Consider the following 27826-nt stretch of genomic DNA (forward strand, 5'->3'; position numbering starts at 1 on the left):
TCAAAAATGTTGCTTGTAATGCTGTAAAGCTTTCCCCACCACATACTCAATGAAGTTGGAGTTCTCCATGCTAACATTCTGGGGGATTTTAATGGTGAAAGTAGGTGAAGTTAGGATGGTCACTTCTAGCAGAGTGTCATTTGGATTAGCAGATTTTCCTTCACCAGCTCTTGGAGCTACCTGGAGAAAATGTATTTTCAATAGAGGATTACTAGAGTTTCGCATATACTTAAAGTTTAGTTGAATTAATAATTTTATGTCTCAATTTTAAAAGCCATTTTTGCTAGAGAAGATAAATATTTCAATTAATCAAGTATTAATTATTGACCAGAAACATCAATTGATACAAAATATTATTGAAATAAATAATTCCATTCTACTATCTCTACTTTGTGGCTAGAAAAAAAAGTACTATAAAAAAAGTGTGTCAACCTTCTAGGTTTTTAAAAATTCTAGACCTTTTGGTATTAAGGGGCTACTTATATGCCATGCACTTCTAAGCGCTGGAAATACAAAGACATAAATGAAACTGTCCCTGACCTCAAGGAATTTACATTCTTTGATAATAATCCATAGGACTTTGTTGTTTTTTCTTTGAAAAAGGAAGCACAACTATTAATAAAGCATAGCAGTGATTCTCAATGAATTCACAAGCATACTCCCACATACACACACACATACATATATATATATATACATAATATGCTATAACATGTTATATATGTGTTATTTTGTTGTTCAGTTGTGTCTGACTCTTTGTGACTCCATTTGGGGTTTTCTTGGCAAAGATACTGGAGTGGTTTGCCATTTCCTTCTCCAACTCATTTTACAGATAAGGAAACTGAAGCAAACACGGTTAAGTGACTTGCCCAGGGTCACACAGCTAGTAAGGGTCTGAGGTCAGATTTGAACTGGAAGATGAGTCTTCTTAATTCTAAGTGCAGTACTCTATCCACTGAACCACCTATCTGTCTCTCTCTCTCTCTCTCTTTCTCTCTCACACACACACACACACACACATACATCTATCTATCTATGCATATTGTGAGAATCAGGGTGCCACCCCATGCTGAGAGAGACATTGTGAGAACCAGGGCAACACCCCCCTGAAAAGAAAGCATGTGACTAGCACAGGAAGCTGCCTGGCATCCAGAAGTTACATCTATTCATAGACCGCCTGAAAGTCATGTCAATCAATGGACCAGCCAATTAACTTGGAGCTGTGTGTGGGGACTGCCCCTCTTCCAGTCCAGCAGGAAGCTTCCACTGGAATGGACTGGAGAAACTGCCTTTTTGTTCGGAACTGGCATGTGGTGGCAGGGGTAAGCAGAGTAGACAGATATCCTAACTTTCAGAACTTCACGTGTTTTCTTTTTTGGAAGCGTGGATATACTTTATATACTTTAATAAAGGCTTCAAAAGCCTAAATTGTTGCCAAATTTATCAGTAAACTTAGCTAGTTCTCCCACCACCACCACCACACTGGGGGGGGGGGGGGAGAGGTACAGATAAGGTGATCACACATTGATTTTTGTTTTGTTTTGTTGTTGGTTTGGTTTTTTTTTTGGTGAGGCAATTGGGGTTAAGTGACTTGCCCAGGGTCACACAGCTAGTAAGTGTCAAGTGTCTGAGGCTGGATTTGAACTCAGGTCCTCCTGAATCCAGGGCTGGTGCTCTATCCACTGTGCTACCTAGCTGTCCCTCACATTAGATTTTAAACATCACAATATGCATGCACATGTATATGTACAGGCATATATATATATACACATACTTTGATTTGAATAAATATAAATAAACTGTATCAATAATAATTTGACTTGAACATTTGAAAAATATTTTTTAAAATCTTTTTCAATAATTTCGCAAACAGGTAAAAATTTACATTTGTCAAGCAAAAGAATAGACCAAATGAAAATCCCAGTATTCTGCTAATTCCCATTTACAAAAGTATGGTTTAGCATTGCTTATCTTCCCTATTGGTATTTGTATGTTTTTCCAGATAAAGTCTATTGAGTAGGTACCTGCAAGTATGGAGCTAGACATGTATGTAATGAAATTACAGCTTTTTTGGAGTAAAACAAATATACTAACAATGCCCCCCCCAAAAAAAAACCCAAACCCCACAGCTTTTAATGAGACCTAACATTTATATACTTTAAATTTTTTCAAAGAAAAAGACACATAATCTCATTGGATCCTCAGAACAACCCTATTGGTAGGTGCTATTATCTATGCCATTTTATAAATGGTGTCACAGAGGCTTGAGGAAGGTTGTGTCACTTGCCCACATAGCTGATTATGTGCCTGAAACAGGATCTAAACACAGGTCTTGCTAACTCCAAGTCCAGTACTTTATTCACCATGCCATTCTATCTTTCATGTGAAGATAAATATGTGAATTTGCCTAATTCTTAAAACAAGGGGGGAAAAGGGTATTTTACCTATTTGTTTCTATTGTACTAGTCTTTGACAATGCTGACAATAATTTATCTATTATCCTAAAAGGATTTAAGTAAGAATGGCTTGATCCTATCAGTGGAGTATATAAGGTGCTGCATCTATTTTTTTTGTTTGTTTTTTGTTCTTTGGGTTTTTTTTTTTGGTGAGGCAATTGGGGTTAAGTGACTTGTCCAGGGTCACACAGCTAGTAAGTGTCAAGTGTCTGAGGCCAGATTTGAACTCAGGTCCTTCCGAATCCATGGCCAGTGCTCTATCCACTGTGCCACCTAGCTGCCCCATTTGTCTTTTTTCTAAAATAGTATTTTATTGTTTCTAATTACATGTAAACAAATTTTTTAAACATTATTTTGCATAGTATTTTGAGTTAGAAATTTTTCCCTCCCTCTTTCCCTTTCCCCCTCCCTGAGACAGTAGGCAATTTGATATAGGTTATATATGTGCAATCATGTAAAGCATATTTCCATATTAGTCATGTCGTAAAAGAAGAAACTGAACAAAAGGAAAAAAAAACTAAAAAAAAAAAGTAAAAATAATATGCTTTGATTTGCATTTAGACTCCATCATTTCTGTGAATGTGGATAGTATTTTGGAAGCATTTTCCACAAACATTATCTAATTTTTTAAAGGTTCCATGTTTTTGAAAAACCTCAAATTGCACCAAATCAAATGTCCCATATTTGGGTGCAAGCATAGTGGCAATATATAAATATGTAAATATGTATATACATACATGCATACATACATACACACACACACATATATATAATCTACTTGTCATTTCCTGGGAGGGGAATGAATTCTCTTTTTAGGTTGAGGCATCACCTTTATAATATTGAAGATATTTTCTGATCCTATGGTCCAGTAAGAGAGTTCAGTTACCCATCCGAACTTCTCTCTCATCTTCCCCATCAGGGCTATCATGTCTTCCATGTGATGCTGGGTCATCTGGAAAATCTGAGTATATTGCTGCTCAGAAATGTTAACTAGTTTAAAGGCTTCATCAAACTTCATGTGCAGCTCAGGGACATCAGGGCAGTCTGAGGAAGAAGAAAATAACTTCACTGGAAAATATTCCTGTAAGGTCAAATTCTTCCTTTTCTTGACCATTCAGGGATCCCATAGACTTTTTTCTTTTTCTTTTTTTTTGGGCAGGGCAATGGGTGTTAAGTGACTTGCTCAGGGTCACACAGCTAGTTAAGTGTCAAGTGTCTAAGATCAGATTTGAACTCAGGTCCTCCTTAATCCAGGGCCAGTGCTTTATCCACTGAGATACCTAGGTTCTCCCAATCCCATAGACTTTTATAGTTGATCCAGTTGCAGAGCACCCTAGAATCTGAGGCCTCTTCATTCCATATTACTGGCCGAAGACTTCAACTAGTCAAAGAATCTCTTTATTTTTATGATGTACATTACTATAGCCAGGGTGAGTTCTAGTGCATGATACCAACTTCCCATAGGATAGTGTGTCACCTGTGAAGACTAATTTTCACTGAATATCTGAAATACAGGTGAACCTATCCTCAATCAAATTATCCTCTTCAATCTTCAGTCATTTTTAGGCATAATCCATAGTCCTGACATTTTTTAGGCATAGTCCAGACAGAATAATTCAGCTCAACAACTACCAATTAAACATTTATAATCTGTAAGAGTACTGTCCTAGGCACTGGTAGAAATTCCAAGATGAATGAAAAAAAATTATATTTGGAAAGGACCTCAGTCTCTACCTAATCCAAACCATACATGAAAGGAATTCCCACTATCACATACCCAGCATGTATCAAAGAGATTTGGTGTCTATATTTCTTTTGGCTTGAGATCTAATGCCAGGCAGGCATATACCCCAAACATGTCAAAGGCAGAAGGAAAAGTCTCATATTCACCACAATAGTCATAGCAGCACTTTTATGATAGCAAAATGGGGACAAGATAGGTATATGTTGATTGGGAAATGGCTTCACAAATTGGGATAAGTTAATGGAGTGTTACTGCCCTGTAAGATAAAGCAAATATGGGGCAGCTAGGTGGTGCAATGGATAGAGCACTGGCCCTGGATTCAGGAGGACCTGAGTTCAAATCTGGCCTCACACCCTTGACACGTATTAGCTGTGTGACCCTGGGCAAGTCACTTAACCCCAGTTGCCTCACACACACACACACACACACACACAAAAGATATAGCAAATATGAAATGTTCAGAGAAAGATGGGTAGATTTATGTGAGCTGATCCAGTCTCATACAAAGTAGCCCCTACTGGCCAAGGCGAATCATTCTACAGGCACCTTTAATCCCATTTCATTCTTTCCTTTCCAGGAGATTTCCTCCCTCTCCCCCCACCCCCCATAATCACAATTTACTCACTGATCTTCAGTCTCTCTCTATATATACTGTCTGATTCTCTGCTGCCTACAAATACACCCATGTCTCTCCCAAATTGAAAAATTTTGCAATTCTTCACTTGATATGACCATCAATAACTATTATCTTATATCTCTCTTCCCTTTTCAAACTCTGAGAAAGTCATCTATACTTAGTGCATCCACTTCCTTTCCTCTCATTCTCTTCTAAACCCACTGCAGTCTGGCTTTCTCCAAAGTGACACATTATGAATCACATCTCCTTATGAGACCCGATCTTTTGCTACCATACTCCCTTACAAGCACCTTAGCCAACAAAACATTTAACAGAAGACAGATTTATTAAAGACAGGGCTAACAAATGGGGGGAAAAACCTCAATGGAAATAGCCTCCTGATGACAGAGCTCTCTTCTCTACAAGTTTCTAGACTTTCCTGCCAAGAACTCAGTTTAGCATTTCATCACAAGTCCTTCTCTGAAGTGCCATCACTCTCAGTGGGCAGGTTCCCATACTTTTCAGGCAGTTCAGTCACAGGCACTGCCCTTCTCAGTCCCTGTATACCTCTGATAGACTGGAAGTATGGTAGCTTGCCCTAGGCTGACTCTATGCATATCTGGCATCCTCCCCTCTTCTTTACCCTCCATATCCATTGATACATAGAACAGGGAACAAGCTGCTCAAATGGATCATTTGACAAGGGAAAAATCTGTCCCTGCTCAGCACATATGTGCACTGGACCTCTTCCCATCCCACATAAGGATTACTCAAATGAGCCACTCAGCTCCCTTCAAAGCCACCTGAACCAACAGTGCAACTTTAAACATTAATTAAACAATTAAACAACTTTAAAATTAAATGACTAAGTGGGGCAGCTAGGTGGTGCAGTGGATAAAGCACTGACCATGAAGTTGGGAGGACCTGAGTTCAGATCTCACTTCAGACACTTACTAGCTGTGTGACCCTGAGCAAGGCACTTAACCCCAATTGCCTTAAACATCCAGGGCCATCTCCAGTTGTCCTGATTATATATCTTGCCACATATATATCCCAGATGGCTCTGGAGGAGAGAGTGAGGTTGGTGACCTTGCACAGCCCTCTGTCACTTAAATCCAATTCATTGCAAGTCATGACATCATCCTACTGTCATGTCCTCTTCTAGAATGAAGGACAAACAACAACCACAAATGACTAAGTAAACATTATCATTACATTAAGTGACTTGAAATTTGTACTTATATACTCACATGATCCTCCAAGCCATATTTTCCCAATGCATAAGTGGGTATATCTGAAAGCTAAAAGAATTCCTGAAGGCTACAGTTACATAATATTTCAACAGACTGAAAAAATTACAGCATCATTCCCAGGATACCTTATTCCACTTGGACAATTTATCCAATGGGAGGAATTGCTTTATTTATTTTTCAATTGCATTATAATTTTATTTATTATTAAATAATGCTTTTAGTGCATTCTTTCTTTTTTTATTAGTAAGCAGTAATAACTTAACCTAATTAATTCATATAATTAGTGTTCATTTCTGTTGGGGACATTAGCCTGTATTTAGTCTTTCACCATGAACTATGAGAAATCAAAGACAATGGAAAGGCAAACTGAAATAATCAGCAGTAACAGGCCTTGAAATCTAGATTAAGCATCCACCAAATGGCAAAATGTTGAAATATATGTAAAGGAAAACAATTTGTGAATTAAAGGGACTCATAAAGCAAAAGTCTTTGGACCTCCAAAAAGGGCACATTTCCTAGATACTCACCACATTGTATTTTGCACCGAAATAGTCAATATACATATTTTCTCTCTCCTAGGAGATTAGAAGCCTGTTGAGGGGATAGACTATCTCTTATTCATCTGTATACCTTTCCCACCCAGGCTAGGGTGGTGCCTTATACACAGAAGATGTTTTAAAAAACAACAACAAACCCAAGCCCCCCAACCTGTTTATTAAATCAATGCACATTGAAACAAATAAGAAACCATTAACTTACCTTGCAAGAGGTTTTCTTGACATTTTTGGCATCTTTCATGGAATTCAAAACATCCAGACAAATTCTGCTGGAGCTCTTTACATGGTACTCTGTTGTGTCCAGGGAAAATCTCTGAAAACATGCCTCCTTTGTCCGGCTCTGGGGGAAAGATAAACTATTAGTACAAAGATTTCACTTCAGTTTTAGTTCCAATGAATACAAATGTGATTTTAAAAAACTGATACTCTCAATAAGAAAAAAATGTACTCAAAGGATATGAGAAGAAACAAAGATTAAGGGAAGACATAAGGCATACACACAAGTATGTACATACACACATATACATGCATGCATGCATACATAATACAACATCCACACACATACAAGGAAATCCCATTCTATGCAGACACATGTAATTTACACATATACATATAGATAATACCTGTGCACACAATGTAAGAAATCTATGCATGTGTGTATGCACATGCATATGCATACTTGTGCACATGCATGTGCATGCATGTGTATATATGTGTTGATGGGTATATGAGAGAAGAGTAAGACAACAGTATTTCTATATGAAATTTAAAGCTATGTCAGCTGTCATTCATTCAAAAGGAAGATCAAATAAAAAAGTGAACAATAAACTATGTCAAGTCATATAACATATTAGAGTATTCACTATATTAGAAATTTGGACATGCAATGGAATACTCATTTCTAAATAAGGGGCATAATTTTCCTAGAATCTTTCATGTCCACATGAGCGCAAAATCATTTCCACGAAATGCTTATTAACTGTTTTAACTGTTTGACTTGCTGCTGCTTAGGCCTAATTGCTGATTGTTGGAGAGAATGGCTTCTGGATGTTAGCCTATGTAAGATTTGGAGTTAGTAGGAGAATGTTGGAGAGGAAAGAGACAGACATTCTTTATTCCAGCTTCAGGAAAGAGACACATAGTTCCAGAAACTCTTTGGAGAGAAACATGTGGAGAAAGATAAAGGACTTTGGGAAGCAGCAGTCCTCAACATGTCTCTAAATCTCTGTTTGCCTCCTTAGAAACTTTTGGGAAATTCCCCTTAGGTGAGATGGGGTGGGGAGGGGCTTTTCTCTTTCTTGGTTAAATGAGATCTCAGCTGGCTCCCATAATCAACTGCCTCCTTTCCTGTGTATTTTCTGGAATATTCTAATCTATATAACTTCTCTGATTTCTGTGTGCTATCCGCTTGAATAAATGCTTTTGCTAACAATTCAGTATTTGTGATGGTCTTTTGTATAACTAGCATTTACAAGCCCATGGGTGTAAGCCTTTGGTTACCCTTTCCTCTTTAAGAGGAGACCAGAAAAGTCACTTGAACTCTTAAAAATTCCCTTAGACAAGCAATATTTAGGGAATGGGTGGATATAATTCTAGTCCAGTACCCCCTCCACCTTTGTGGCCACTTCTGTTCCCCTCCAGGAAAAAATAAAACTCCCTTGGAAAGGGTAGGCGATTTCAGAGATATATATCCACACTTAACCATGATCTGCATTTAGACTATCCATATGGGAATACAAATAACCTACATGGGCAACATATGCCCTACACTATTATTAGACTTAGAGAATAGATTTGTGATTGCATTTGCATAGAGAACTCTGAGTTGAGGGAACTCCTGGTTGATACCTTCTCTGCTAATAGTATTGATGATGGTGATGGTAATGGTGATGATGCTAGGTAACATTTATATAGTGCCTACTATGTGCCAGGCACTGTGCTAAGTACTTTACATATATTATCTCATTTGATCCTCATAACAGTCCTAAGAGATTGGTGCTATTATTATCCCCATTTTATAGCTGAGGAAGCTGAGGCAAACAGAAGTAAAATGACTTGCCCAGGATCACAGAGCTAGTATGTGTCAGAAGTGGCACTTTAATTCAGGTTTTCTTGATTCCAAGACTGCCTTTCTAATAACTATTATTCAGTAGTTTTTGTCATGGTCCTCCTCCTCCTCCTCTTCCTCCTCCATCTTGCTTGGAACATACTCACTTTTTTTTTTTTTTTTTGGTGAGGCAATTGGGGTTAAGCGACTTGCCCAAGGTCACACAGCTAGTAAGTGTCAATTGTCTGAGGTTGAATTTGAACTCAGGTCCTTCTGAATCCAGGGCTGCTGCTCTATCCACTGCGCCACCTAGCTGCCCCTACACACTCACTTTTGCCTCAGTCCCTTCTATGAAGCATTTCTTGAGCTCCTAACTACCAGAAGATACCAGAATCTTCTCTCCCAAACTACTTTGCATTGAACCATTTTGTATTTATGTGTTCTTTTTATCCTTATCCTGTATATATTTATATAAGTAATTGTCATTTCCTCCATTAGAATTTAAATGAATAGGGATTTTGTATTCATTGTATTCTTATCCCTAGTACCTAGCAGTGTCTGGCATAGGTAAGCACCTAATAAATGTTTATTGACTGATTGATAACAAAGATTATATCTTTAGCAATCTTTTTCTAGCATCTCTTCTCTCTTTGTCCCAGTGAACCTTATTAGCCATCAGACACTACAGTTGAATTACCATGACAAATAAAGACTGGCAAAGTCTCATAATAGCAGGCTATTCAGGCAGATTTCCCAAGGGCAGGAGACCAATATGACTTGCTCCCTTTCCCCATTGGAAAAGTGCCAGTAAACTCCATCTCCACATACAAATGCCTCTTTCCTCTTTGAAGCAGCCTGTGCTCTTGGCATCTGGTTTGCAGCGACCTTCCAAATAGTTCTACACTTACTTCCCTTGGGAGAGTAAGGTCCATGGTTAGGAATGAGGATGCCATTTAGCGGTCTGTATTTCCTGGCCAGGACTAACTGCATGTCAAAAGGTTGAAAGGAGCTTAGACTGATGGGAGTTTTTCCCCTTTAAATTTACAAGAATACCTTGGACATTGAATTTCCAAACCCTTTGAGGCAAGGAAAAAGTGGAGGGCAGGGTCTTTAATGGAGATGATGAATTGGAAGAGTGCCATGGAGAGCTGAGAAGGCGGATATTACAATTTCCCCTCATTTCAGAGGTTTGGAGAAATGACAGTGTAAACTGGGAAGGAATACTAGCTTGTACCCAGAAACCGACCTCTGTGATAGTAAGCAAATCACTTAATTTCTCTGAGCCTCAGCTTTCTTTTCTTCCAAGCGAAGGGACTGAATTAGAGGATCTCTGAGGTTTCCTTTTAGCCCTGAATCTGATCTATCACCAGGATTTAATTTTCATCCTTAACATTTACTAGTTTTGTGTGACCTTGGTCAAGATACTTCTCATTGGGGAGACTCAGTTTTCTTTCTTTCTTTCTTTCTTTCTTTCTTTCTTTCTTTCTTTCTTTCTTTCTTTCTTTCTTTCTTTCTTTCTCTCTCTCTTTCTTTCTTTCTTTCTTTCTTTCTCTTTCTTCCTTTCTCTCTTTCTTTTTCTTTCTTTCTTTCTCCCTCTCCTTCCTTCCTAATTTCTTCCCTCCCTCTTTCTTTCTCCTTCCTTCCTTCTTTCTTCCCTCCCTCTTTCTTTTCCTTCCTTTCTTTCTCCTGACTCTGAGGATGTCTACTACCATGCCATTCTGTCTCAAAATATACAAATATATATAGTAATAAGTCTCAATTATATAATATATAAAGCATTTTACAACAGTAAAGCACTTTATAAGTGTGACATATTATTATGTAATTGTAAAGGTGATGTAAGATTTGAAACATTTAAATTCATCTATATTTCAAAGAAACTTGATGTCCAGTAAAATTATTGGAATACGTTTCTCCTCAATAATAGCACTAGCAATGAATTATTTTGTCTAGGATCCTGTCTCTCTTATTGAACATTTGGAGAATGTTCAGAAATGATTGCCAGATTAAACCCCTATCCTACTAGAAAAAACCCCCCAAACCATTAGTCATTGAATCTAACTTCGTCTAGCTGACTGATTTCTGCCTATATAATGGCACAGGAGAGGTAAGCAGCACAAAGTTTCTGACTCTTACCCTCCCAGGGAGATATCAGTCATACAAAGTCCTAGCTAGTGCACAGATTGGCTTTATATTTTGGCAGCTGCATACTGTTTCAGTTAGTTGTTAGCCAACAAAAATGCCACTCCTCTCACCCTTCTCCTGGGAAAGAGCCCAGCAAGAAACAAGTTCAAAAATGCACAGGTGCTTACTCCAGGTGTTGCCAATGTTAGCAACACCTGTTTCTGAAAATTTTCACCATCTAAACACCACAGAGAAATTCTGAGGAAATCTTTTTTCTCCCTCTTTTTTTCAAACAGAATCGTGGATGGTAGAACTGGAATAAATTCTTATCTCCTGACTTAAAGAAATGTGTTTTTTTTTAAATATGGGAAAATAACTTATCTGTAGGAAGAAAAATTTTTTTCCTTTGTTGGCCTGTTCAGTTTGAGCCACATCCCCAAGAATCTTATCCCACAATTCTTTTCATGAGCTTTCATGGCTAAAGAATTATAGCATCATAGCATTTTAGAATGAAAAGGGAGCTTAGGTCATATAGTCACTCAGTCACATGGGCTCAGATTTGAAAGAGACCTCTGAAGCCATCCCTCTAGACCAACTCCTTTTACAATTTTCATGATAAGGAATCCTCCAACTTTTTCTCAAAGATTTCCAATGAGAGAACCCCATGACCTCTGGGGGCAGCCCATTCTACTTCTTGAGAAGTTTTTCTTTGCATTGAGTTTAAATCTTTCTGCAACTTTCAGCTACTCCTAGTTTTGTTCTCTGGGGCCAAGCAAAACAAATCTAACTTCTCTTTTATGTGATAGTCCTTGATCCCTTCTAAAACTTGAAGGCAGCTATCATCTTCCCCCTAAATCTCTCCTCCAGACTAAACAGCTTCAGTTTCTTCAACTGTTCCTCCTATAGAATAGTTGCAAGTCCATTTACCATCCTCTTTCTCCTCTTTAGATGTTCTCCAGTTTATTAATCTCCTCCTTGAAATATGGTGCCTAGGACTGAACATAACATTTCAAATGTAGTGTGACTTAGACAAAGTTCTGAGCAAAGATGACCTCCCTTGTCTTGAAGACTGACTGTGATTCTCTTAAGTCAGCCTAAGTTTTGAGGGCTTTTTGACTGTCACTTCAGTCATTTTCACTTTTGATTTTCAGTTCAGGGTCCCAGAAAACCCATGCATCTTTTTCACATGACCTGATACTTAATCATACCTCTCCTATACTGCATTTGGGAATTTGATTTTTAAAAATCCAGGTGTAAGACTTCATTTGTCCCTAGTAAGTTTCATTTAATTAGGTTAAATCCAATGTTAATCCCGTTATCTATTTTCTTAGCTTTTTGTCAACTGAAAATTTAATACACATGTCTTTTATGCCTTGATCTAAGTTATTGATAAAAATGTTAAACAGCATGGCTTCTAAATGGCACATAATTGTCATTCAGTTGTTTCAGTGGTGTCTGACTCTTTGTGACCCTAGCATGGAGTTATTGCTTAGTAAACCCTTGTTGACTAACTGACAAATCTGGAGTGCATGTCACTAAAGACATCCTTCTAAGTTGACCCAGAAACGTTTATCATTACTTTTTGGGTTTTTTTGGTGTTGGTTTTTTTTTGCAGGGCAATGAGGGTTAAGTGACTTGCCCAGGGTCACACAGCTAGTAAGTGTCAAGTGTCTGATTTGAACTCAGGTCCTCCTGAATCCAGGGCCGGTGCTTTATCCATTGCACCATCTAGCTGCCCCCTATCATTACTTTTTGGCTTGATCCAATCAACCAGACCCAAATCTGCCTCAGTGTACTATTATCTAACTTACATTTTTCCATTTTGTTTACAAGAAAAACATGGGAGACTTTGTCAAACACTTCACTAAAATACCAATAAACTTCATATATAAAACTTCTCTGTGACCTGGAAGTTGAATAACTCTGTTCAAAAAAGGTCCAGAATGAACTGTCCTTGATTTAGCCCACAGTGGCACTTTGTGGTTGCTGCTTCTTTTTCTATATGGTCACTAACCATTCCTTTGATAATACATTTTAGAATTTTTCCACAAGTCAAAATTTAAAGTTTTCACACTCTGTTATTTTCTTTTTTGAAAATCTAGACATCTTCCTTTCCCTCAGACCTGTATTTGTCCCATCCTCAATGACCTTTCCAAGATCACTGAGAATGTCTCAGTGATTGACATTTTATCAAATTTCAATGAGTGTCAAACTTCTCATTTTAAAATTGAGGCCCAAACCCATGATGCTCTTTTCCCAGAGTCACACTGGTAGCAATTGATAGAGCATGGATTTAAACTCAAGTTATGGATTTGAATTTTAAATCCAGTCCTATTTCTTCTATAACTCACTGTCCTGCATTATAACTCAGAAAGTAGTGGGTTGCATTAAGTTCTACTTGCATATAAAGCTAGATTGATATTTCCTGAACTTGGCATTGAGTCCCAAAGAGTATCTAGAGAAGGTCACAAAGAATAGAATTGTGTGAATAAAGTATGGAGAAAAAGGAGAACTATTAACAATGGCCACAATGATTAAAATGATAAGAATAATAAAGAAAAACCCAATGCTGTGTGATTGTAATAACTAAGCTTGGCCCCAGAGAAACTAGAACAAATGTACCTCCCTCCCTTCATTGGAGAGGTGGGGAGCTATGATTAGTGTATTGGTTACTTTTGATGATTTTTTTCTTCTTCAATCTTTGTTACAAATAAAGGTTTACCACGTAGGAGATGGAGAGGAGAGGGACATATTCTGAGATGAATAAGATGTAAAAACAAAAGACATCATTTAAAACAGAAGAATAGAACTGTGGGCTCCACATAGTTCTTTAATTCAGGAAACTAAATACAGGTTATATAAATATAAAAAGTGGGCAACTATGTGACAATGGATAGAACCCCAGGCCAGAAGACAGAAAGACATTTTAGGATGATCAGATTGGGCAGCTTTGAGGAGGACAGATTGAAGAGATGAGATACTGGATGCACAAAGAACAATTAGTTATTGGGACATAGTCATCACATCTTTAAAATAGGGTTGAGGGGTAGGAAGAATGCACTGGGGGAGGGGGAAGGGGAGAGGTGGACTGGGGAGAAGTAGTTCACATGAAGGAAACAAGAAAAAAGCTTGTGGAGGGGAGGGGAAGAGGGGGAAGGAGTAGGGGAGTGAGTGAACCTTACTATCATCAGAATTGGCTCAAAGAGGGAATAACATACATACTCAAGTGGGTATAGTAATATATTTTTGCCCTGAGAGAAAGTGGGAGGGGAAGGAGATAAGGGGCTGCGGGAGAAGGGGGGAAGGTCAGAAGGGCAGATTGGGGGAGGGAGCAGTCAAAAGCAAAACACTTTTGAGGAAGGTGAAAATGTTCTGTATAACTGCACATGTATGACATATTGAATTGCTTGATTTCATAGGGAGGGTTGAGAAGGGAGGGAGGAAGAAAAATTTGGAACACAGAATTATCTCAAAGACATTAATCTCATCAGAGCGGGCTCAAGAAGGGAATAACATTCACACCCAATTGGGAGGAGTAATCTATTTAACCCTAACCTGAAAATAGGAGAGGAAGAGGATAAGGAGGAAAGGGTGAAAGAGGGTAGGGCAGAGCAGTGGAGGGGACAGTCAGAAGTAAAACACCTTTGAGGAGGAACAGGGTAAAAGAAGATAGAAAATAGAGTAAATCTCATGGGAAGGGAATAGGATGGAGGGAAATAGTTATGATGATATTGACTATGATGGCAAAACATATGGTACCTACTTTGCTGGGCTATTGTGAAGAAAATTCTTTGTCAAGTTTAAGGTACTATATAAAAGTTATGATGAACAGGATGCTATCAGAAAAACCCGGAAAGACCTACATGAACTGAAGCAGAGTGAAATGTACTGTATACAAAAAATAACAGCAATAGTGTAAGATGATCTACTGGGAAGCATGTGGTTATTTTCAGCAAGGCAATGATCCAATATAACTCTGAAAGACTTATGAAAATTGCAGTCCATCTACAGAAAAAGAACTGATGGTATCTGAAAACAGATTGAAACAATTTTTTTTTTTTACAATTCCTTAATCTAAAGTTTTTTGTTTTGTTTTGTTTTTTTGGTGGGACAATTGGGGTTAAGTGACTTGCCCAGGGTCACACAGCTAGTAAGTGTTAAGTGTCTGAGGCCAGATTTGAACTCAGGTCCTCCTGAATCCAGGGCCGGTGCTCTATCCACTGCGCCACCTAGCTGCCCCTAAAGTTTTGTTTTTAATCTGTTTTCTCTCACAACCTAGCTAATGTGGGGATGTTTTCCATGATACTCATGTATAACTTATATTGAATTGCTTGAGTTCTTGGGGTTGGGGGGGTGGGAAGGGAGGGAGGAAGATAAATTGGAACACAAAGTTTTAAAAAATTGATGTCAAAATTCATTTTTACATGTATTTTGGAAAATAAAATTCTAAACAGGACATAGTCATCAGATGTTAATGCTGAGAAAGGACTATTTGGGAATATATGATAATTCAATTAGTATAAACTATTTATTATATTGATATTGACATTAATAACATTCACTTAAAAATTTAGTGTAAAGTACTAGGACTGAAGCAGGGTACAAGCCTTACTGAACCATTATTTTCTGGGACCTTTGCAAGCAAAAAGAAGGATAGCAGTTTAGATTTGGGCTACCCCCTTAGTTGGGGAAGATAGGTGACATCAGGTCTGGAGTCAAAAAAACCTGAGTTCAAATCTGGCTTGAAACACTTACTAGTTGGGTGACTCTGGGCAAGTCACTTAACTCTGTTTGCCTCGGTTTCCTCATTTGTAAAATAAACTGGAGAAGGAAATGGCATACCACTCTAGTATCTTTGCCAAGAAAACCTCAAATAGGGTCATGAAGAGTTGGACATAACTGAACAACAACAACAACAAAAACTATAAAGAGTACACCATTTTCTTCCATCTTCTATCTAAAAACTTTCTTTCTATTCCCTCTTTTTTTTTTTTTTTGGTGGGGCAAAGAGGGTTAAGTGACTTGCACAGGGTCACACAGCTAGTAAGTGTCAAGTGTCTGAGGTTGGATTTCAACTCAGGTCCTCCTGAATCCAGGGCTGGTGCTTTATCCACTGCACCATCTAGCTGCCCCCTCCATTCCCTCTTACCCACATTGATGATTTGCTTCTTTTTTTAAAATTTTTTTATTATTATAATTATTATTATTTTTAGTGAGGCAACTGGGGTTAAGTGACTTGCCCAGGGTCACACAGCTAGTAAGTGTTAAGTGTCTGAGGTCAGATTTGAACTCAGGTACTCCTGATTCCAGGGCCGGTGTTCTATCCACTGCACCACCTAGCTGCCCCTGATGATTTGCTTCTAAGTGAGGAGGTAGATTGGTATTTAATTTCAAACAATTGTTTGGTGGTTGATGTGTACAGAAGACAAACTTTGTTTTTTTTTTGTTTTTGTTTTTGCAGGGCAATTGGGGTTAAGTGACTTGCCCAGGGTCACACAGCTAGTAAGTGTTAAGTGTCTGAGGCTGGATTTGAACTCAGGTACTCCTGACCCCAGGGCCTGTGCTCTATCAGTTTCCTCAGCTATAAGATTAGGGTGTTAGACTAGATGACTCCTAAGGGCCATTTAAGCTCAAAATCTATGATCCTATCATCTCATGAACTACTCAAAACTCTACCATGAGTACATCTACTCTACCCGAGACTGGTAAAGAGGTTGACATCAAATTGATTTTTATAATACTTGCCTTTCACTTGTTCTGGTAAATTCTTCATTCCTTTGATCATTTCAGTAATCATTTCACTAATACCTGCCAAAATGGATTTGCTGAAATCAAAAAACAGCTGAAGGAAATTGGGTATCTCCCAGCTTTTCAGAAGACTTGTATTTTGTGGGGTCATCTCAGATAAAGCCGGCAGGAAGTAGGGTTCTGTTAAATCTGCATCTGAGATAAAATATGTTTGGAAAGCCTGGTCAAATTCTTGCTTTATCTGTTTGAAGACATTTGTACTCCTGTCGAAAAGTGTATTCACATCCTTGGCCAGTTGGCTGAACGTGCCCTCCATCTGGGATAGCTGAGCATCCTCCTCATCAGGTTTTTCAGTGACAGGAAGAGATTTTGCTTCATCCTCATGAAAAGGAAAAATTAATTGAGGCATTTTCTTGAAAAAGTTTTCAATCTGTAGGGAAATAGAAATGGAGTCAAGTTTTTTACCTTATGGTCTAGGTCCTTTCTTTTAGCGAATTTTTTAAATTCTTGCATTAATGAAGTAGAGTTCAGACTTATAATTCTCATCTTGCTGCCACAAAAGAGGCACTTAATGAATTGCAACACCTCTCTGTAATATCTGCCAATCCTTGATCTCCTTCATCACATTCCAGCTCCCATCTCATCCATAGAGAAACCCTATGACTTCACTTAAGAACAACAACAGCAGGCCAAGGAACAAGCAATAAAATTAAATTTAAGTTGAATTCTTGGGTACCTCAGGAATAAGCAGTGAATTTTTAGGTTTTGCGCTAATCATTCAATTCGGTTCTATTTAGTGCTTACTGTAGCAGGTAGGTGGTGCAGTGTATAGAGCGCCAGTCCTGGAGTTAGGAAGACCTAATTTCAAATGTTGCCTCAGACACTTACTAGTTCTATAACCCAGGGCAAATCACTTAACTCTGTTTGCCTCAGTTTTCTCATCTGTAAAATGAGCTGGAGAAGGAAATGGCAAACCACTCCAGTGTCTTTGCCTAGAAAACCCCAATTGGTGTCATGAAGAGTTGGCTACAACTGAAAATGACTAAAACAATAACAACAAAAATATATTCAAGGTAGAGTTAAATTCCTGTAAAGCTCTGACCTGAGAATTGTGATGATGCAGAATGCCAAGTTTAATGGCACTACTAAGGAAACACAATCTGAGGAATAAAATTCACAATGCCAAGAATACCAGAAGACATTTAAGACAGTATCCAGAGAAGAGTTTTTGTGGAAAAAATATGAATAAGCCCAAGATTTTCTTCAGCCCTTTTCTTCAGCTTCTTCTCTTAGTAGTTCCCAGCCCTCAGTCCTTTCTGAATACTTTCTCTTCTTTACCTTAACCTTTGAAAACGAGCTCTTAGGAAAGAAAGCATCAGTATTCACTCTGAGATGTAAATCATTTATAGGGCTTAGTATGTTACTTCTACCAAGAATATTTTACTTTTTTTTTTCTTTTTCTTTTTTCTTTTTTAGTGAGGCAATTGGGGTTAAGTGACTTGCCCAGGGTCACACAGCTAGTAAGTGTTAAGTGTTTGAGGCTGGATTTGAACTCAGGTCCTCCTGAATCCAGGGCTGGTGCTTTATTCACTGTGCCACCTAGCTGCCCCCACCCACTACTCTTCCTATTGCTTTGCAACACCTCTCTGTAATATCTGCCAATCCTTGATCTCCTTCATCACATTCCAGCTCCCATCTTATCTATAGAGAAACCCTATGAATTCATTTAAGAACAACAAGAAGGCAAGGAATAAGCAATAAAAATAAATTTAAGCTAGGCCTCCACACCAAAGAAGAGCAATTCACACTGAAAACTAGCTTTGGCCTGAAGGATGTATTTTACTCTAATCTTTTGTTTTCCAAGCAGTAATTGTCTAAGAATAGAAAACCATGGTTACCTTCATTCTTGGTTAGGTATTGCCAACAGCAAAAAAAAAAAAAAATAGGGAATTTAAGCAAATATTCAAATCATTCATTTCCCTTTAACCAACATTTTAAAAAAATGTCTGCTTCACACAAGGCACTGTGCTAGGTGTTAGTGATAAAATGACTAACATAAAATAAAATTCCTGTCCTCAAGGAGTTTACATTCTATTAGGAAAACAAGATGGACATGCATAAGTAAACATAGAATACATGCTCTTTGAAGAAAGCTATTTATTGATCTTTGGGAAGACCTTGACTGGTAAGGCCATAACACTTGAAGTGGAGCCCAGTGACACCACTGAGAATGTCAGAACCAAAATTAAAGACAAGGAAAGCATTCCCCCAGACCAGCAGAGATTGATCTTTGCTGGGAAGCAGCTGGAAGACGTTCGCACCCTGTCTGACTACAACATCCAGAAAGAATCCACCCTGCACTTGGTCCTGTGCTTGAGGGGAGGTGTCCAAATCCCTTCAAGCTTTTGAGTAATTTCACTGCACTTGTCTTTCAATAAAGTTGTTGCACCCCACCCCAAATAAAAAAGTTAGTGATTCTAAGAGGCAGAGTTATAGGGAGAGTGAATTCCAGGAAAGGGGTTCATGTTAAAATGAGTCACTTGGCTAATATCCTTTCAGTAGCTAAGTATATTATGCCCATATTGCTACACCATTAGACTAGACATAGACATGTTTATTTAATATATGGCTATTCTTTTCATTAAAGATTTGAATTATAAAAAGATTTGGGGCAGGGCAGAGCAAGTTGTCAAATATTGGGGAGCTCAGACTGTCCGCAGGAATCTTCCTTCAGTTCCTGATTTCATAAGGGAGTTATGTTTACAGCCTTTTAATTCTTATATTATTTTTATTCATAGTATTTATTTTATTTATTATCATAAAATATAGATAATATTTCTTTATTATAATAATTGTTTTATTTACAATGTTATATTTCAATGATTAAAACTTTTGATTTTTAAAATGGTTCTTGGAATAACAAATAAAAATACTCTTAGGAAGAAAAGAGTAAACACAATTTACTTTTGATCATTTACAAATAAGACTTTATGCATAAAAATATGTTTGTATGCTGAGAACAGTTATTTAAAATGAAAAGAAAAACCCTATACTTTGTCATGATCTATTTGGTCTGAAACTACACTTAGCTAGAGTATCTTTAATTATGCTGATGACCTTTTGTAGTATTTTATAGAATCAAAGAATACAAATTTTTCAGAAAGGAAACTGAGGTTGAAGGGTTAAATGGTTTGCTCAGAATCATATTGTTGGTTAGTAACAGCAAGGTCTCTATTCTTCACAGCATACTATGGATGGATTAGAGGTAGGAGGCAATCAGAAAAGCAAAGCAGATCCAGTTAAGATGAGAGCCAAGTGGACTTGGCTTCTTATTTATCCCAGGGATCACTTTCTATGTAATTGGTGGCATCAGCAAGCAAGAACCTATTCTGATTTCCCTTGGCATTGTCCAATATTGGGCAGGAAATCTTAATCATCAAACTCATGTCTCAACAATGTAGTTCATCCTTCCTTTTTTTTCAAAAAGGACCAATGACATCACCGGTGATGTCTTGACTTGCGCATGAATTGGATTTAAATGAGGCAAAGTTGCAAAGTTTCACAGGAAGGGGAAGCAATTCTGGACCCCAGTATATACAGATCCATTAATGACCTCCTCTAAAGCTTCATGATGATTATGAAGTAACCCTGGACACTTCAAGGCTATGCCAGAAAACTGTAAACTGTGGCAAGGTTTTGTACATGCCTGGTGATCACAGTCTTCTACCTGAGAACTTAGCTAAGTTCAGAGAGGCTCATTACCTGTTTGGCTACAGAGGGATGAATTTTCCAGCAATGGCAATTTATAAATACTGTTTACTAAGGAGTAGAAGGGTTGTTATCAGCATTGATCGAGAAAGTGCCCAAACTGATAAACTTACAGCTCCCTGAGATATTGAAGAAGTATGCAGGTTACCACTCCATTTGTGTTTCCTGACCAGGAACCCCAGTACCTAGATAATATTCCCATATACAGAATACATTTTGTTATTTAGGAGTGGGTGAGGTAAGAGTGCAAAGGAGACTCTTGGCTACAAGAGGGAAAAATCGTAAGGGATGAAATGAAACCTTATTACTATTTTCTAGCAACTGTATTTTAACATTATATAAATGTGCATATAGATTATGAAGAACTGTAAGCTATTGATGTACAAATACACTGAACCATTAGCACAAAATAAAATGACGACATGTTTGTTCAGTTACAGATTCCTGTGTCTGGACCTAAAAATTGGGCACCTCTGTCCTCCATTCCAAGACACATGCATGGGTAGTGTCTCCATTGGTAGAAATTATGAGGAATTCAGGTACTCTTACCTTGTGTGATTCTTGACCATCAGGTCATTCTCCAGGGGGGAATTTAGCTAACATACTGGTGTGGGGGGAGCTCCATCTGGTTCTTTTTAATATTGTGTACCTGACATCACAGCAACACTTGGGAAGTCTATCTCTTCTCCTCCACCTTCACATTATGGCTGGCCCACCTATAGCTTTTTACACCACCTTTCCTGTGGAACTCATTCCCTGTTCCCCCTCTATATTCCCTTTTGTTAACTTTCTCTTCCCCCTTGTCTTCTCCCACCATGCCCCCTAGGATTTGGAGATAGAAGGGAACTTAGTTGAGTTCCCAGAATCTTAAAATCTTGAGATCTCTTTTCCCACCTCTTACCTTATTTATCACAGTGGACCAACTCGATTGGCAGGTTGTATGAAATCTCATGCAGCTACTTTCCAGACAAGACTTGCATTCATCCCATAAACCTGTCAAAGACACCTGGCATTGCCTTTCCTCCTCTTCTAGTCTTTTTTTTACTTCATTCATAAGTTGGAGGGCCTCCTAATCGAAGGAGAGAAAATAACATGTCATTTCAATGTCAAGCACCTCAGTACTGGCTGCTTTTAAAGTGAATGTATCTAAGCTATTTCCCCAAACCATTCTCCTTTCCCCTCTGCAGCTGACAGAATAGCTCCTGTCTTCTATTTGGTTAAGACAGAAGTCGTTACAGGTCAAGCAATCAATAGGAAGGCAACTAGGTGGGACAGTGGATTTAGGAAGAACATTGGTCAATTCCTGTTTGTGTGACTCTGGGCAAGTCATTTTATGCCTCTCTGCCTTAGTTTCCTTATCTGTAAATTGGAGGTAACAATAGTATCTTTTCCCCAAGACTGTTGTGAGGATCAAATCAAATATTTGTAAAGTGCAATATAAATGTTAACTGTTATTATAGGAAAAACAAAAACTTAGAGCTTCTAAAAATCTAAAATAATGATAATACTTACATGTATATAGCTCTCTAAGATTTACAAAGTGTTTACATATATTAACTCCTTTAATCCTACAAGCAGCCCTGTGAAGTAGGTTTCATTATTATTTCCATTTTTTACAGATGAGGAAACTGAGGTAGATAGAGGTTAAGTAACTTGTCCAGAGTCACACAACTAGTAAGTGTCTGAGGCAGGATTTGAATTCAGGTCTTTTTGACTCCAAGTCTCTCATATTTGTTGTACCACCTAGAAGTTTGTAGTAAAGTGAACATATAAATTATGACTTTTATAGTCTATAAAGCCATGAGATTCAGTTGTACTGTCTGACTACATTAGCTATTTCATATTAAGCAACATGTTTGGAGTCAGATGACCCCTCCACATTAGGGGTGTTTGGACACCCACGTGCCTGTGGGTTCTACTGTCTATTAAAAGCAGGGGTAGGGGCAGCTAGGTGGCACAGTGGATAGAGCACCGGCCCTGGATTCAGGAGTACCTGAGTTCAAATCCGGCCTCAGACACTTAATACTTACTAGCTGTGTGACCCTAGGCAAGTCACTTAACCCCAATTGCCTCCCTAAAAAAACCAAAAAAACCGAAAAAAACAAAAGCAGGGGTATTGGGGCTGCGGAGGAGTGAAGCTGGGGACATATAGCCACAGGTATGATATAGAAAGGAGAAGACCACCCTCTAGTGGCTGCCTTTTGATAATGCCAGAGGAAGGATTATCCTATCTTCCCATGCCTTCTACAAGTCTGGAAAGCAGAAAGATTCTGGTGCAATCCACCAACTGAGTCTCCCTGGCCCACATGTTGTCACAGTAACTCAGGGCGTGAATGATCTGTTTCTACCCTTTTGTAGCCTCCTCCCCTCTCTGTGTTTCAGTTATTCCTAGTGCTAACAGAAGATGATCAGAAGCCAGGCCAGTAAGAAGCCCTAGGTAAAGATTAAAGAGCATTATTATTAATAATAAAGAATTTTGCTACTTTTGCAACTCTTAAATAGTGCAAGGGATCCTGAAATGCAGGATCATGAGATGAAAAAATGTGACTAATAAGCCTTTGTAGAGCAAATCCCATCTCCTCCCTTGATTAATCACATAAAATGTGTTCTGCTAAGTAAATTAAACTTTTATAAATAAAATTTTCCCATTGTCTTACATTGTGATTTTGGAGTCACCTAATTTTTGTTTTCTATCATCTTCCTTGGGGCACCTAGGTGGAGCAACAGCATAGTTCTGAGTTCAAATCCTAATGCAGATATTTATTAGTCAACTCCAAAATTTTGACCCTGGTCAGGTCACTTAATGTTTCTCAGCCTCAGTTGCCTCATTTGTAAAATGAAGATAATAATAGCACTTACCTCACTGGACTGTTATGAGATCAAATGAGATTATATATGCATGTATAGTTTTAAATAGAGCATTTAGTATAATGCCTGGCACATAGAAGGCACTTAATAAATGCTAGTTGACTGACTAGTTGACTATACAAATGTTAACTATAATTATTCTTTCTTCTTTTATGTTTATTAATCATTTCTTTTTATGGAGTTATTCATTTTAGTTTCTTATTCTTGGAGAGGGTTCAACATTGCTAACATGATTAAGGAACAATCCTTGGGACTTGCACTTGAAAACTCCTCTAGTGTTTGTCTAAGTCTTTTTTTCTGCCTCGTGAAAATTTCACAGATCAGTTTAATCAGGGCTCCCCCTAAAGACTGGAAGCTGTTGTAATAAAGAAGCCTCTTCTCATGTTACTTAGACCTCAGGATCTTTCTCAAATTGTAGCCCTCTCTCTTCCTGCTTGGTTCTTGCTCTCTCATGCATTTAACAACTGGTTTATTTGGAGACTCCAGCACATCCCTGTAATGACCATACCCAACCTCAAGAAGGAAGTTGGCCTCAGAATGGAGATGATCAGTAGATCAAAAGCTTTCTCATACCTGGAGACCATAACTAGATTTTATTTCCTTCTTTTTTAAAAAAGAAATGAACCTTGACCAAAGAATCATCCCTGGAACATTACTTTCTCCGTGCCCTTTCTTTATATACTACCTTTAAGTGAAATATACTTTAATGTACTATATCTAAGTGAAACAAAAGCAAATGGTCAGGAAATTGGTTTCCTCTTTTTCCCCTCTACTTCGGGTAAGGAGGAAGGGGGAGTCTCTTACCAAATAACAGGAAAACAGAAGTGTTCATAAGCCCAAGGCTATATGAAAATGAAATACATTTAGAAGATGTCAGGACATTTCTGGAGACCAGTGGAAAGAACACTGGACTTGGAATCATTTAACCTAAATTTCTGTCCCAGCTCTTTCACTCACTAGCTGAGTAACCTTAGACAAGTCACTTCATTTCTCAGGGCCTCAGACTTCTATGGCCTCAAACAATCTGTGATTCTGTGAGGTTTCTAATTGTTCTTATTCTTCCTTAAGATCTGTGTGGTGGAGCTCATGTGAAGATGTGACCCAGAAAGACTCCCTTTTGGTCTAACAGGACTTCCTTACTTCTTCTCTACTAGAGTCCTTCTTCCAATGGATGACATTATCCATTATTGACATCTCTATGAGGTAGCAAATGGTAGCCAACTCTCAAACTTCCTTACTGTGCTATCAGCCACCCCATATCTCTTTATCTTGTCTACAAACATGGTATAAGAGACTTTGTCAAGTGCTTTGATGAAATACAGGTATACGATGTCGCTTATTGTTCCCTTGATCTATCAGAGTCATAAACCAGTCAAAAAAAGGACAGAGAAGTGGCATAGTGGATAAAAGCATTGGACTCAGAGTCAGGAAAAGTCTGAGTTCAAGTCTGCCTTTGGAAATCTTTTTTGGGGCAGCTAGGTGGCACAGTGTAGAGTGATTGTTGGTCCTGGAGTGAGGAAGACTCATCTTCCTGACTTCAAATCTGGCTTGACACTAGCAGTGTGATGCTGGTCAATTTGCTTAATCTCTCTTGGCCTCAGTTTCCTCATCTTCAAAATGGGGGAAAAAATAACACTTACCTCCAAGGATTGTTTCGGGGAGACCTTAGACAAATCATTTAACCTCTCTCAGCTTCAGTTTCTCCATTTTTAAAATGGGGATAACAATAACAATTAGTAGGGAAGCTAGGTGGCACAGTAGATAAAGCACTGGTCCTGGATTCAAGAGGACCTGAGTTCAAATCTGGCTTCAGACACTTGACACTTACTAGCTGTGTGACCCTGGGCAAGTCACTTAACCTTCATTGCCCCACAAACAAACAAACAAACAAACAAAAAACAATAGCAATTACCTCCCAGGGTTATGGTTCAGATCAAATTAAATATGTGTTATATAAATGTTAGTTATTATAAAAGGAAATTAGTAATAGTCTGAAACCCTCTTCTTTCTTTTTTGCTCAAAGTATTAATTTCATAGAACCCCTGGGTCATAAAGACACAAAGTACTCTTGTGTTCTAGGCTTTTACTTGCCATAGTATAGGATTAGCGCTAGTCTGTAGGTTCAGGGCATCTATTAGCTACATTATGACCAGATTACAGACTAAGAAGATCACCAAAGAATAACTGGATATTTATACAGCACTTTAAAGCTTGCAAAATGTTTTTATATAAAACATAGAAAATTTCTTCATTTGAACCTCATATCAACTCCATGAGGTAAATGACTATAGGTATTATTATTCCCATTTTCCAGATGGGGAAACTAGGGTTCAGAGAGTGACTTGTCCATGGTCACACCGAGCACACATAGTAAATGAATTTTATTCACTTATGAGGAGAATTTTAAAATTAGGGCTGCCTGAATTCATTTCTAGTACCCGATTCCCTACTGTATGATTCACCCAATTCTTATCACTGTCAGGGTGAGGAGATAAGTCCCCTCTAGAAATCTTCAGGAACCTGTAGTGAAGGAGGAAAGTATGAGGTCAGCATCCACTTTGGAGATCTACTGAGATATTTGTCTTTGAGATGAACACATCTGGAAGTCCCAGACAAATGTTCAACTGATTTCTTAGGGTAAGTGCTTGGGGGCAGGGGTGGGGGAAGACAGTGTTGTCTCCTGTTAAGGAGAGAATATGGAGGTGATAATTCAGGTAAACCATTCCCCACCTACTCTGAATATAAGGTTTCAGAGCAGAGAGAATTAGTTAGACATGGTGCCTTGGTGTGGCTATTGAGAAGAGAATACTATCCCAGGAAGAATAGATTTGGGGGGGAAAATGCATTTGGAATCTTTCCATCCCAGTTGGGTGTGTACCAATAGTGATATCATCTATTATGGCAAATACAGTAAATGCCTATTTGGGAAGTTGATACTTGATGTAACCAAAATAATTGCCAACTTATGAATGCTGGAGGGAACAATTGCTCAACTGGGCTAATCATGGCAGTCTATTTTCTTGGCATGTTTAGAGACAAAGACCATTTTCAATCACCTGTTTTTCTTTACTGCTTTTCTTCAGGGTTTTCATGAGTTCTTTGTGTTTTACTTCATTTCTTTCCATCATGATTTTCATCTGCTTAATTCCAATCAAAGCTTTCTTCACCTCTTCATCTAGATATTGCTCGCCAACCACAGAGAAGCCTAAGAAAATCACAGGATCCATTTTCGTTGGGGTTTTTTGCTTTGATTACACAACTACATTGCAAAACCAGTTCACCAGTTTTTCATTCCCTTAAATAGAGGCTTAATTGCTCTTTTATAGCATCTGACTCTGGAAGCCTTTCATAATGAATCAGCAGTAAGCTGCCACCCTGACAATACCTTCTGTTCATGTGTTGTGAGCGCCTCAATGTGCTGTAGTTAATTTGACCTCATTCTTGTCACTTGCATCAGTGACCTATTTTTATATATTCGATATATTTTTTAGTTTGGGAGTCAAAGTTTTGCCATTAAAAAAATAAAAAGCAATAAATTAAATGTATACAACCAGGACACTGAAGATAATTTACAACCCCAGCCTTTGTTCAAACAACCTCCAGGGAAGCATCAAACAAAGAGCTGTGCTTGGAAATTTCTGCACCTGGGCCAAGTGGGGTAGTTGGAAATCAGAGAAGTAAATTCACTTGGGGTGTAGTACTCTGGTTCACCACCATGGGGCAGAGTGTGTGCTTTCCCAAACACCCTTTAAATTTAGTACCCTAAAGCAAAACCCCAATCATTCCACTTTATTTATGGTTCTGAACAAACATAATTGATTCATTGGCGTGATCTCTCCCCCAGTAATGAGATTCTTTAATCTGCTTCTTTGAATACACTTGTTTCCTCATTCATGATGAATTGATTTAATAGGGCTAGAATTCATTGTTTGGTGTCCCCTCTTCTTTAGAAAAGTAAATCCGATTTTAGAAGAGTAATTATAAACCTTCAAAGCTTTTTCTAACTTGTTACATTTCAACAAATTTAATTGTCAATATATGTTAAATACCCATTATCCAGGAAAGGCCACATTTAATTGTTAAAATGAGAACTCAGTGATTGCAGAACGGCTAGATGCAATATATTTATTATTTACTTTTCCACATTATAAGAATAAATACAAAGATGATCTTCTTTGCTTAATTAAAAAAACCTGGACTATCATTTCATTGTTCATTAGTCCGTATCTACGTGACACCAAACATCTGGATGATACTGGAAATTTTGTCAAAAAATAGTTGGTTTTATCTCTACAATACCAACCAGCTGGCTATGGAGAAGTATTCAGATAATTGGCTGAATTTTTCCATTTTTGTCCAGATGTTTGGCATCATGTCTCTGCAGCCTCTATGTTTAATATCAATCAGCCCTGGAGAAAGTTTTACAACACCATGAAACTAGAGGGCTGTAATGAAAGTTGTTATCTCTTAACTGTGAGCCCTAGTAAATGCCAGCAATGCATAGAAACAGGATGAGGGAGATAAAGAAAGCAAACTTACTCTTGAGATTTTCACTGAGATCAGTTGTGTCTTTCCAAGTAGGTGCACACTGACAGCCTTTCAACCATAACAGATGCATAGTAAACATCAGAATTGGAGGCTTCAT

General features: G+C 38.1%; 1 protein-coding gene across 1 annotated transcript; it reads right to left on the reverse strand.

Annotated features, from left to right (window-relative positions):
• On the reverse strand, positions 1-27826 carry CLUL1 (clusterin like 1). The gene is made up of 7 exons (XM_043975579.1): positions 27721-27826; positions 26238-26386; positions 21215-21382; positions 16543-16975; positions 6829-6966; positions 3286-3500; positions 1-180 (listed from the first exon to the last, which is right to left on the reverse strand). Exons 1-7 carry the CDS (start codon positions 27824-27826, stop codon positions 1-3), a joined length of 1389 nt encoding a protein of 462 aa, XP_043831514.1.

Source organism: Dromiciops gliroides, chromosome 1 (genome assembly GCF_019393635.1).
Source record: "Dromiciops gliroides isolate mDroGli1 chromosome 1, mDroGli1.pri, whole genome shotgun sequence".
Lineage (NCBI taxonomy): Eukaryota > Metazoa > Chordata > Mammalia > Microbiotheria > Microbiotheriidae > Dromiciops > Dromiciops gliroides.